This window comes from Lagenorhynchus albirostris, chromosome 15 (assembly GCF_949774975.1).
Source record: "Lagenorhynchus albirostris chromosome 15, mLagAlb1.1, whole genome shotgun sequence".
In the NCBI taxonomy this organism is placed as follows: Eukaryota; Metazoa; Chordata; class Mammalia; order Artiodactyla; family Delphinidae; genus Lagenorhynchus; species Lagenorhynchus albirostris.
In genome coordinates this window covers 8,413,003-8,425,571 of record NC_083109.1, presented here as the reverse complement: position 1 = coordinate 8,425,571, position 12,569 = coordinate 8,413,003, and the positions used below count along the sequence as shown (strand labels likewise).

The window sequence follows — 12,569 nt, the reverse complement described above, 5'->3', positions numbered from 1 at the left end:
GTCCTGCCCCAAATAGGAGAGGAGTTATCCAAATCCTATCAAAGGTCAATATCACAATCATTATATCAGTTCGCCAAGCTCCAACTTGGGAGGTCATCTTTGCATATTTTTTGCAGTTGTTCTGAAGGATTTTTAGGTGGGTGGGTGGTGGTGTTTACAGACCACTTTGAGACTCACTTGACAGAGCTGGTCTCTCTTCTCAGAAAAGTAAACATGAACAAAATATTTTGCAAATAATTTCAGGGTGTTCATAGACTCTTGTCTTTCTTTTGGATTCCAGGGTAAGAACTCTTATCTATGTTGATTTTGTTCCAAGTCCTGCCTTCATTTTTGCTTTAAAAACATGCAGTGGGAGAGGAAGAAGGGACCTGACATTTGTAAATATATCTTCTTCATGTGGTGCTCTGCATACACCATGTCACTTAAAGTAGCCCCAAGCGGTCAGTATGGTGACCTTCACTTACACGACAAGAGATGGAAGTACAGAGAGGTGAAGTCACTTATTCAGGATGGTACAGCTAGAAAGTGGTGAGGGCTTCCCTGGTGGCGCAGTGGTTGAGAGTCCGCCTGCCGATGCAGGGGACACGGGTCCGTGCCCCGGTCTGGGAAGATCCCACATGCCGCAGAGCGGCTGGGCCCGTAAGCCATGGCCCGTGAGCCATGGCCGCTGAGCCTGCGCGTCCGGAGCCTGTGCTCCGCAACGGGAGAGGCCACAACAGTGAGAGGCCCGCGTACCGCCAAAAAAAAAAAAAAAAAAAGTGGTGAAAATGGTTCCAAAAGCCAGGTTTTCCCCCTGCCGTGATAACTTGAAGGATCAGAATCACTTTGTGTGGGGCTTCCCTGGTGGCGCAGTGATAAAGAATCCGCCTGCCAATGCAGGTGACATGGGTTTGAGACCTGGTCCGGGAAGATCCCACATGCCACGGAGCAAATAAGCCCGTGCGCCACAACTACTGAGCCCATGTGCCACAATTACTGAAGCCTCCGCACCTAGAGCCCATGCTCTGCAACAAGAGAAGCCACCCCAATGAGAAGCCCGTGCACGGCAGCGAAGAGTAGCCCCCGCTCGCCCTACTAGAGAAAGCCTGCACGCAGCAACGAAGACCCAATGCAGCCAAAAATTAAAATAAATAAAATACATAAATTTATTTAAAAAAAAAAAGAATCACTTTGTGTGTGTGTGTGTGTGTGTGTGTGTGTGTGTGTGTGTGTGTGTGTGTGTGTGTGTGTGTGTGTGTGTGTGTGTGTGTGTGACTGTGTGGGCTTCTTTCTCCTCTACCAGACTTGCTCTCTCGCTAGATGAGATCTTCAGCTTGGACCATTTATTTTTCCTTATCTTCTCATACTGAAGCTTACCTGCGCACAAAATATGTCCCTAAAATGGACTGTGGGTTTTCTGGAAGCTTCTGATTGTCAGAAAATTATAGCACACTCAGAAGGAATTGCAAGCAGTGTAGCTTTCTTGGAACTACGCCCCTTCTCCCGAGACCGCCTGGATGCTATTTAATCCCATGAAAAGGCAAAGAGTTGAATGATATTTTAAAAGCCAGGCGTCCTTAAACCTGACCCACAAAAGTTTCAAGAGTCAATATACTGTCTACGTTAGGCTGAGAAAACCCACCCACTATGTAAGAACGGCACTTTTAGGTTTTCAAGGCCTCTTTCCTGTCCCAGTTGGTTGTAAGGAGACTAGTTTGTGCTTTGGTTTCCTGTGTCTGGCAAGTTCTTGGCTGTTGATTGCTCACTGTTTTCTAGAGGAAACTGAGAACTGGGTGTAGGCGATGGTGCGGCGTGGAAGGAGCTATTCTCAACAGCGATGTTTCCATCATCTTTGTTACGGCTTCAGACATCCAGATCCTTCTGATGTTTCAAAGTTGGCATTATAAGTACCGTCTGTTTCAAAAGCAATGACTATTTCCCACTTCAAAGTTCTACTACCCAGCAAAACACTCCTTATTTTGGGAATTAGCCCAGTGGGACATTTCTCAAAAGTCAGTAATTTGCATACCATTTTCACGATTCTTGACCTGCCCGTGTACCATCTGTATTTACGTGATATTTGTCTTTAAGTTGACTATCTTTTTACTTAAACAAATATATTTTAAAAGAAAGCATCTTATCATTATCATGAATGTAATATCAACATCCTCCCTGTAACCAAAAGTATGTATCAAAACTACTGCAATGAATAAAACAAAAATGCTCATTAAATTCTAATTATTTTTAAGTTTTTGTTAAAAAGAGAGACCAGCAAGTGTTATTAGCACAGTAAAAAATGCCTATTAATATCACGAAGAGATTTTATAATTAAGGTCACCAAAGGAAACGGAGTAGAATGGCGAGAAGATAACTTGGCATTACATGACTGATTAAATGTTTAGGGCTGTCTTCAAGAACCACTCAAAATCATTTTGCACATTTTTGTACATTTGCACACTGGCCTAAGGGCATAGCCTTCATGTTGGGGTGGCTGAAATCCAGTTAAAAGAAGGACCCAAAATTGGATAATGAGACGCCAGGTTCTTGTTTCCCTTTAGTGTTCGGCACATGTAAGGAAAACCTGCTCAGAACCCAAGTCTAGAGCATCTTGGGCTATGGAGTCAGGTTCAAATTCACTGTTTTAGCTGTGCAACCTTGGGCCAGTCAGCCACAGCTCTCTGAGCCTCAGTTCACTTACTCAAAAGTGGGCTATTGGACTGTTACCAATCAGAGAGTTGTTCTAAGGAATAGATACAACAAAGCCTGTGAAGGGAAAGTCATGCCTGAGGAGAGCTGAGACTCACCTACGCCTGGTGGCTGGGGTCAGGCCACACAGCTCCTCCCCGTACGTATGTGAAGACCTCCCTTTCCAAGGGCATTAGAGACTCTGGAACGTGTGTGTATGGTGGGAGGGACAACTTAAGCCATGTTTGCAATGAGGGGTCAGTTGTCTACAGTCTTTTCTAGAAGTCAGAAGGCATGGGAGGAGAAGAAATAAAGACTTTAAGAAAAGGACATCAGAAAGAGAATTCACCGATGGAAGTTAGGACTCGGCAAGCCAGCTACCTGCAGGAGGAGTTCTGGGTAGGATGCTGGTGGCTGGTAGACCAACTCAGACCAGCTCAGCTACCCTCGAGTTGGGCGTCCACTGGGGAGAAAAGGGCTGCGTGGACGCCGAGGGTGGGTCTTGTTAAATGGTGTCACTCTGTGTCCCGAGCCGCTGCTCCCAGAGCTGAGCACCACACAGAAAGAGAGTTTTCTCCTACTGCTTTGCAAGTGGCAGGGGAACTATGGCAGGCTCGTGAGGACATCAGTGAGGCGTCGCGTAAGCTGGTGTGGACCTTCTCCTTGGTGGCTCTGGTGACAGTGGTGTGGTTTGGGAGTGATCACCCAGTAGAGACATATGGGGGCCTGGACTGATTTGTGATCACACTCCTTAGATTCCTAGAACTGTGTGAATGGGATGAGTAGGGGTGTGGATTGATGTGCTTCAGGAGATGAAAACTGCTGACGTTAATCTCATATGTGTAAAGCACTTAGCACGGTGCCCGCACATAGGATGTATTCAATTAATGGAAACGATTTTTGTGAATGCTGAGGAAAAGTGGCATAAATTAGGCCTACTTGACCTATTTAAGACTTTTCTTAGGGAACCCTCCTACATTGTTGATGGGAATGTAAATTGGTGCAGCCACTATGGAAAACAGTATGGAGGTTCCTCACAGAACTAAAAATAGAGTTGCCATATGATCCAGCAATCCTACTCCTGGGCATATATGTGGACAAAGCTATAATTCAAAAAGATACCTGCACCGCTATGTTCATAGCAGCACTATTCACAATAACCAAGACATGGAAACAGCCTAAATGTCCATCGACAGAGGAATGGATAAAGAAGATGTGGTACATGTATGTATGCAATGGAATACTACTCAGCCATAAAAAAGAATGAAATAATGCCATTTGCAGCAACATGGATGGACCCTGAAATGATCATACTACATGAAGTAAGTCAGAAAGAGAAAGACAAATACCATACATCACTCTTCTGTGGAGTCTAAAATATGACAGAAATGAACTTATCAACAAAACAGAGAGACTCACAGACACAGAGAACAGACTTGTGGTTGCCAAGGGGGAAAGGGAGTGAGGGAGGGATGGACTGGGAATTTGGAATTAGCAGATGCAAACTATTATATAGAGAATGGATAAACAACAAAGTCCTACTGTATAGCACAGGGAAATATATTTAATATCCTGTGATAAACCATAATGGAAAAGAATATGATAAAGAATGTGTATATATGTATAACTGAATCACTTTGCTGTACAGCAGAAATTAACACAACATTGGAAATCAACTATACTTCAATAAAATATATTAAAAAAACTTTTCTTGACTAATTCCATGTTGCTTTCAAAATTTCCTTACATCTATCTCAGATATATGTTTGCTCCTGAATCCCTTAGGAGCAGACATTTTTAACGTTGCTCTTAGGTTATGCTGGGTTCCAGCACTGGAATGGGGTAGGATGGTGTGGGTCTCAGTTAAAATCGTGATGATCTGCTCCCTACAGGATAAGTGGCACATTGACCTTCGTACAACAAATATCCCAGGATATCCTAACTTCAGCCCATTGTGCCAGTACTTTGAGACCTTATTGTTTATATTTTGTTACTGTTTATATTTTGGATTGCATTAATGAGCCCACCCAGCCTGTAAACTTGACAAATGCCCTTCACAGTTTATTGACCAAGTTACAAATAAAGACTCTGAATAAACAGGCCTGAGGCCAGATTCCAGAGGCCGTCCCAAAGACAGCTTCTTGCATGTGGTTTTGATCCTCTAATAAATATCCTTTGTTGGCTTGCATCTACCCATCTTGTGAACATGCCTTAGATGCGACACTACAGAACTGAAGAAAAGCAGTAATACTATCAAAGATAATAATAATGATAACAACCCACATTACTGGGCTCTGCGTCAGGCAGCAGGTTAAGTTTTCACGTTAGTATTCCACGTCAGTCTTCAAAATGGAAGCAGATCTCCCCTAATTTCCAGGCCTCTGCTCCAATACCTATTACATTTTGCTCTTATTCTAAAACAATACCTCCCTTTGAAGTTTGAGGTGTGTCTCTAATTCTCCTTCAAAGCTGACATCCTGGATCTCACATTTAATGTGTATCTGTAACCAGGATGGTTTCCACGTTCAAGACACAACTACAGACAAAGACATCGGACAACTTCTTCCTTTTCTCCTCATCTTTTCCACACAGCAGAAAGCCTGTGAGCTGAGGACCCAGCAGAACCAGATTCCAATTCATCATTTCCACTGCCAGCGAGTACGCCGTGATGGGTGATCTCTAAGGAGGAGGAGAGAAGACTAACTCTTCCACACGGGGAATATGTTTGGGAAAGGAATTTCAGAGACAGGAAGGAAAATCGGACGGCACAGCAACTCACTTCAAAGCGAATGAGAGAGAATGATTGTAAAGTGCAAGGTCGATTTCTGCAGACCAGAGGCATTTATTAGGTTCTCAAGTCCTTCAGCCAGAGGAGCATGATAAGGTGTGGGGCTGGTCAGGAAACACACAGAGCGTGGGATTCTCATTCGAATCTCAAAACCAGGAACACTTCAATCTTTTTCAATAAACTGGACATCTGGCTGTTATCTGGCGAGTCTAAAAATTGTCCAATCTCATTAACAACAACAACAAAAATCCAGTTTGAAATCTAAAGGATCTTGTCTGGACATTTATATTGCCAAGAATAAGGATCTAAATAGCATATGTACTTATCATATAAACGTGATTAACAAGAGCTCCTCTCCTTTAAACAGCGCATTTCAATTCTTAAAGGAATGTTTCTTTAAAATGCTGTCACATGGTAGCACTTAAGCCAGAAGACACCCTGTTGCTACCAAGTCTTCCAGAAGCACCATTTGGATCACGTGACGGCTGTTCTGAGTTCATTGATTTCACGGTGGACCTAAGACTTTTTCTATCAAGGCTGGATACTTCATCCCATCTTTCAAGTGCTTCCATAATTGTCCAGCCCTGTGCCGGGCTTTCTAAACCAGGATCCCCATGGATTCTGGGATCACACACAGGATTCTGTATTTGAAACAAATAACCCAGATGAGTCAAAGGAATTTTTAAGTTCTCTTAGTCTGTTTTGACCTACACTGACTGCTCCCTTGTCTGAACAGCCGCAGCGTTTTTAAGCTGTATTCCACGGATTACCACTGGATTCCACACTTGACTGTTTTGTAATTCACTCACTGAATGCCACTCACTTTGCATTCATTTTCCAACTCAGTTCTCCCCCACATCATGAAAGGTAGGTACCACCTCCTACGTTCAGAGCTGAGGAAAGTGAGGCTTGGAGGGTGTAAGTCTCTGCTCACATTCAGACAGCCAGCAACCCTCAGAGCCGAGATTTGACCATGTGTCTCTTTGGCTTCAGAACTCACATTATTTCTCTACTTCATCATTTGTTTCTCCCAAAGGAAATCAGGAAAAAGGCTGTTTTGAAGGTGCTCCAAATGTATCATTCACTAATTGTGTGCAGGCAGATACACATACACACGCACGCGTGCATGCATGCGTGTATACCCTATTCCTCCAAGTGGATTTCAAGGTTTTGAGGGTAGCAAATATGTCTTAGACTTGTTTTGTACCTCGGGTGCTATTGGCACTTGAAGCCCCACGTGGCTTTTCAGATCATAACCAGCGATGTCATACTTGAAGAAATGAGGGTAACACCGTTCACTGAGCCCTTAGTATGTCTCAGATGCTCTCCATGTAAATGATTGGATTCTCATAACAACACTGTGAGATAAACACAGTGCCTATTTTACAGATAAGAAAATAAAGGCTCTGAGTGATCAAGTAATTTGCCCAAGGTTACATAGTCCCACCTTTCTGATTCTGACTGTTACGCAAACTCGCCATCCCCAAGATTTTTTAAGATAATCTACTCCAATCTTTTTACTCAACAGAGGAGGAAAAAGAAACCCAAAGAGAGTAAATAACTTTTGTGAGGTCACAGAGCAAATGGTATTCCAGTTAACCCTGAACAATCAAGGGCGCAGTTAGGCCATATAACTGGATTTAAACATTTTCTGGCAAGCACAACATAATTTGAAATTAATTTTCTCAAAGCTTATTTTTGTTTTTGTTTATAATAAGAACTACTTTAGCAATCAAGACTATAAATCAAAATAATAAATAGTTTCATACTGACAGCCTGTTAGGGGAAAAATTCATTTCTGACGTTCATAATTGCAAACTTCAAAATGTGTTTGTTTAAAAGCTTTTCAATTAAAAGAGATGAAAGCGAGCTTAGGGTTAGTTAGTGGAAATATCACCATTTTCTGGTGTTTCCCTTTGTTTGTTTTTCAAAATTTTTACAAGAATGGTTTTATAGCCAAAGCTTATTCTAATTTAAAGAAAAGAAAACAAAGACTTTCATTTTGTTTCCTACTAGAAATAAGTTCCTTCATGAGAATGTAAGCTACCAGAGGACAGCAATCTGCTCACTGATATTTTTTCAATGCCTAAAACGTAGCACACACACACCCCCCAAAAAACATTAGCACAAAGAAAGTGATTAAAACCACTGCTGAATGAGTGACTCTCCCCTTTTTCACTTCCATATAATCTATTCTTTCAGACTGGGTGAAAGAAGGAAAGACAAGATTTACAGGAGACTTGGTTTTTAGTTTCTCTTAACCTCACTGTTTTTATGATCTACTAAAGAAATAAAAGTCAGATAATGGTGAAAAACCAGTGAGACTGAAATAAATGAATAGATGAATGCCCAGTGGTCCTGACTTTTATTTTCAATGGAAAGAGCCGGAATTTCAAAGAGGAACCAACACAGCCCTTACAGATGCCAAAGATAAGGAAAGATAAAGCATGTGAAGTTTAGAAGCCTCCCCAGACTGGATGGCACAGAAAGATGCAGAAGTGGACATGTTAGTGTCCCAGCCCTCTGAGCATAAATGACAGAAGGAGGACGGACCACTCATCAGACGCTGTTGTGTGAACCGCGGTGGTGGTGATGGTGGCGGGGAGGCGTTTACTGGCCTTTTAAAATTTAATCCTCGCTCATTTCCATGGCATGGGTACTATTATCATTTGCATTTCACAAATGAGGAAACTGAGGCTCATGGAGGTGGACTGGGACTCAGAGTGGGATCTGTCTGACTCTAAGCTTTTAACCCTGCATCAGTGTTCCTCCAACTTCAGTCGTTTGCTGACCTCCAGTATAGTTCTGCCACGTTGTACGCACCATCTGTGGCAGCCGTGGCCGTGTGCTGGTCAGATTTCCCTGCAAGAAAGGCAGGCTTCGATTGTCACGCCTTCAGCATCTGCTACCGCTGAGATCTCCTCGCTGCTCCCCGGAAACGACTGAGCACAGAGGGTGCTGGGCTGGTCCTGCCCAATGCAGGACTCCCCCCGGGGCACGCTCTGCTCTGGGGGATACCTCCCGCCCAGCTCAGCACCACAGCCACCCTGAGGTCTTTCCAACCCTCTCCTCCTTCCCTCTCTCCCTGCACAGAGGTGTCAGCCCCTCGCTGTGGTCTGCAGCCTCTCGCCGTCCACTCCTGCCCCCTTCCCTTTATCCTCCACAGTCGGTTTCCTCCGATACATCTCCTGCACATCAATTCTGTCTTAGTGTCCGCTTCCTGGAGGACCTCGATTTACCGTTATTTACTTATTATCCGTACCATTAATTACATAACACTTTCCTTTTAATTGCATTACCTTTTTAAACTAAATCTATATAGTCTCACCTTGACCAAAATATATGTTAAATCTTGACTTTAATGTGCTAGTTTTATTTTTCCTAATACACTTTGAATATATGTATAAATGGCTATTTAAGTAAAAATATTTGAATATGAGTCACTTAAGTCATCCCCTTGCCACCAATATATGGATGTAACTTTCTTGGAAATTTTCCCCTTCATTATATTGCTGATAAAATATTTTTGTAAAAAAAGACTGGTGAAGAAGGAGGATTCGAACAGAATGCCAAGTGACATCATCCCAAGTTTTCATTAAGTATTAAGAGTTTGTGTTCGGGGCAGAACCTAGAAGGGAGATTTCTGTACAACAGAAAACAAACAGGAGAACATTTCAGAAATCCAGCTGGATTCTGGACAAGAGCATAAACTAACAGCACAGCGGCATCTGTATTTATCACCTTCCTTGCATTGCGTGCCAAGTGGCATGGATGTTTTGTTGAAACGGCTAAGTTAGATTTTTCCACCTCTATCTTACACCTGCCCCCACCACCTCCCCCTGCCCCATCCCTGACTTCTCGCTCATCTTTTGGCCACATTTAAAACAGGCAAGAGTCCTGCACCTGTCTGGCAGCTGAGGTTTGCTCAGCAATGAGATCAGGGAATAGCTCTCAGAATTGCTCAGCCCTACCCACCTCATTTCCTTACTTGGCACCTTAATTCTCAAGGGAAAAGAATTCAGACAGCGGTTTGAATTCTCCTCTCACAGAGCATCTTGTGGGCTTGCCCTGGTGGTGAACTGGTTGACAACCAAGGAGACGGAGACCTTGGGGCTGCTGATGGCTGCTTCCATCTGGCTGGGGTAGGAGGGGCAGAGAGCCCAGAGGCGGTTCATCTCGCCAGGCTGGGAGAGCTCAGAGAAAGCCAGGAGGAAACCAGAGTAACCCACATTTTATTAGTTTCGTTTGTTTGTTCTGGAACTAAAAATATATTCACAAGTCTTAAATCTAAGGAAGACTGAAGATACAAGAATGGCCAAAGATGTACCGTGAGCAAAACAGCATTGATGTTAAATAAATATACTAACAGCCCCAAGCTGTTAAGGGGACAAAGAGAAATATTGTGCTGTGATGAAAGGAACAATCTACCCAACGATCCCAGTTTTAGGAAATGGGCAAAACTTATGAATAAACAATTCACAGAAAAACATTAATGGTTCTTAACACAGATAAAAAAAAAGGCACCCGGGGCTTCCCTGGTGGCGCAGTGGTTGAGAGTCCGCCTGCCTATGCAGGGTACACGGGTTCGTGACCCGGTCCGGGAGGATTCCACATGCCGCGGAGCGGCTGGGCCCGTGAGCCATGGCCGCTGAGCCTGCGCGTCCGGAGCCTGTGCTCCGCAACGGGAGAGGCCACAACGGTGAGAGGCCCGTGTACCACAAAAAAAAAAAAAAAAAAAAAGGCACCCTACCTCATTCACAAACTATACATAATTTAAAATTACACTTGAGTACCATTTTTCACTCTGTAAGACTGGCGAGTATTAAGAAGTTTGATAAAACGCTGTTGTCAAGGGTGTAGGATAATGTGCTCCCTTATACTGCTGGTGGGGGCATAACCTTCATGTAACCCACCATTTTAGAAAGAAAATGAAATCACGAAATACCATAAACCCTCTGTCATGAACCGGATTAATTCCAAGAATGAAAAATTCGACTTGTTCACTTCCTTTTCTTTCCCACAAAACACATGCTTCTAACGCAATAGGTATTTCATTTTTCCCGGGGGTGAGCTACAAGTCTTCAACTCAATGGCAAGATGAGTCATTCTGGAGAACAAGAAACTCCATGCATTGCTGAATACATCCGTTGGCCCAATAGAAACCATATCTCAAGTCATCCTGGCCCCAAGGACTCTCCAAATCTTGAAACTAGGACTTACCTTTTTCCAGAACAGTTTGCCCAGAGGCAGAGAGGTGGGGCCCCCCTTTTCCTTGGCACCTTCCTTTGCTGTTTCAGTGGATGTAGAATTCTTGGCAGCCCCTTGGGGCTCCTGGGGCGTAACATTGCCTTTGTCTGACTTGAGGTCGGCTGAAGTGGTGGGTGACTTTTCGGCACCCTGTAAGAGTTCAAAAAAATTAAAATGATCTCAGGATTTCAAAAGCAAAAGATCTCTTTTTTACAAATATGGACTGGGGTTATGCAAGTTAAGTGTCTTCTTCATAATTTTCTGTATTTTCCAAATATTCTACATGGATGTGGATTTGTGTTAAAATCTTGGAAAAAGATCAAGATATATTCCTTTTGCAGAAAAAAATATATATAGAACCATTATGTACCATGTTTATGTAAGTAACGCATTAGGACTCAAAGTGATTGGAAGAGGCACTTGGCTGTTAGAACGTTAGGTTGTGTTGAGGACCCTGGTCTTCTTTCGACCATGGTCATGGCAGTAAAAATAGTCTGAACATGCACCTCCAATACACACGTATTTGTTTACATGATAAAGATGTATTGTTTTACTAATCCAAATTTGAAATGAAAGATGGGTTCCAATAAATATACTTCCAAAGAGAAGTGCTGAAGTTTTCCTCTCACGCTCTGCTTTAGAGATTACTATAGTGATCTATAGTCTACAAAGTTTAGTCTATAAAGATCTATAGATCTATAGTCTATAGAGTTTGTGTAAGGAACTCAGGGAAGAGGTTCGAGCTTGAACAGCATCCACAAGCCCCATTTCTTCACTTTCAGATGCAGCCTCCACATCTAAATTAGATGGGACTGGATGGACTGTCATTGATACAAAACTCCAAATGCTATTCATTCAGTCCCTATTCTCTTTCTCTCCCCCACCTTCTCTCCACGCCACCGCCCCCCATCTCTCCCCACTCCGAGCGGCCAGGCTGAGGTCCACTTCCGGGACATCTGATCTCTTCAGTGACTGGGCTGTTACTTCCATGCTCTGCCACCTCCTGACTCATGGGACAAAGGAAGAGTTAGGAGACTTACAGTCTCCATTTACCTCGACGTGAGTGAACATTGCATCAAAATTTTTAACACTGGGCTCACCTGACCTAACCTCGTCATCTTAAGCATCTTCATTTTAATGATCCTTGGTCCAGGGACTTGTGACACAACCCTTTAAATTCCCAGGGAGGTCAGACCTTTGACTACATTTTCTGAATAAAAGAAAAAAAAAATCTGGCAGTAAAAACAGGGTGTGGAAAAATTCAGGACGTTTCAGAGTATTTTTGATGTTGGAAAGAGTCTTAGAGACCACCTAATCGAATGCCCGAATTTTCATGGATGGGGAAATTGAGGTCTACGATCTGCCCTACACTAACCAGGGCCACAGTCTGGTCTCAGATCCAGACTTCCGGCTCCTATCTGGTGCTCTTTCCACACTGCACGTTGCCCCTCCAAAGGGAGTTCACAAATAATGTGAACTTTACTATCTGATGTAAGACAGTATCTTCTGTGCTGACTTCTTTGATACTAAGAGGGAGTCATTTATTGAACAGATTCTATGTTCGAATCAGGAGCTACAGGGCCAATGTATAGAAATGACTTTTGTGATAGGTGATCCTGGAATAATCCCAGTTCCATTTAAAAATGTATAAAACCGCATAATGCTAGGGTTTAAAATAACCTCTGCCTTGTATCAACAGTGCAATCAAAATGGCTGAGCTCAGACGGTTCTGCATTTATGCATGTTCCAAATGGTCTCGGACACCTGGTGCTGTTTTAGCTCTAAATGGTAATTAAATTAACAAGCACTGGTTGAAGGGGAAGTGCCCTCCACCAACTAGCTTGCTTGCTTTTCCAGAAAACAGGAGGAA

At 43.1% G+C, this 12,569-nt stretch overlaps 1 protein-coding gene across 1 annotated transcript in view; it reads right to left on the bottom strand.

Moving 5' to 3' along the window:
• BCAS1 (brain enriched myelin associated protein 1) overlaps positions 1-12,569 on the bottom strand; it is a 158,556-nt gene that overhangs the window by 26,511 nt on the left and 119,476 nt on the right. Inside the window, exon 9 of the mRNA XM_060122907.1 lies at positions 10,673-10,849. Coding sequence (XP_059978890.1) covers positions 10,673-10,849 — 177 coding nt within the window. The remainder of the gene's footprint in view (positions 1-10,672; positions 10,850-12,569) is intronic.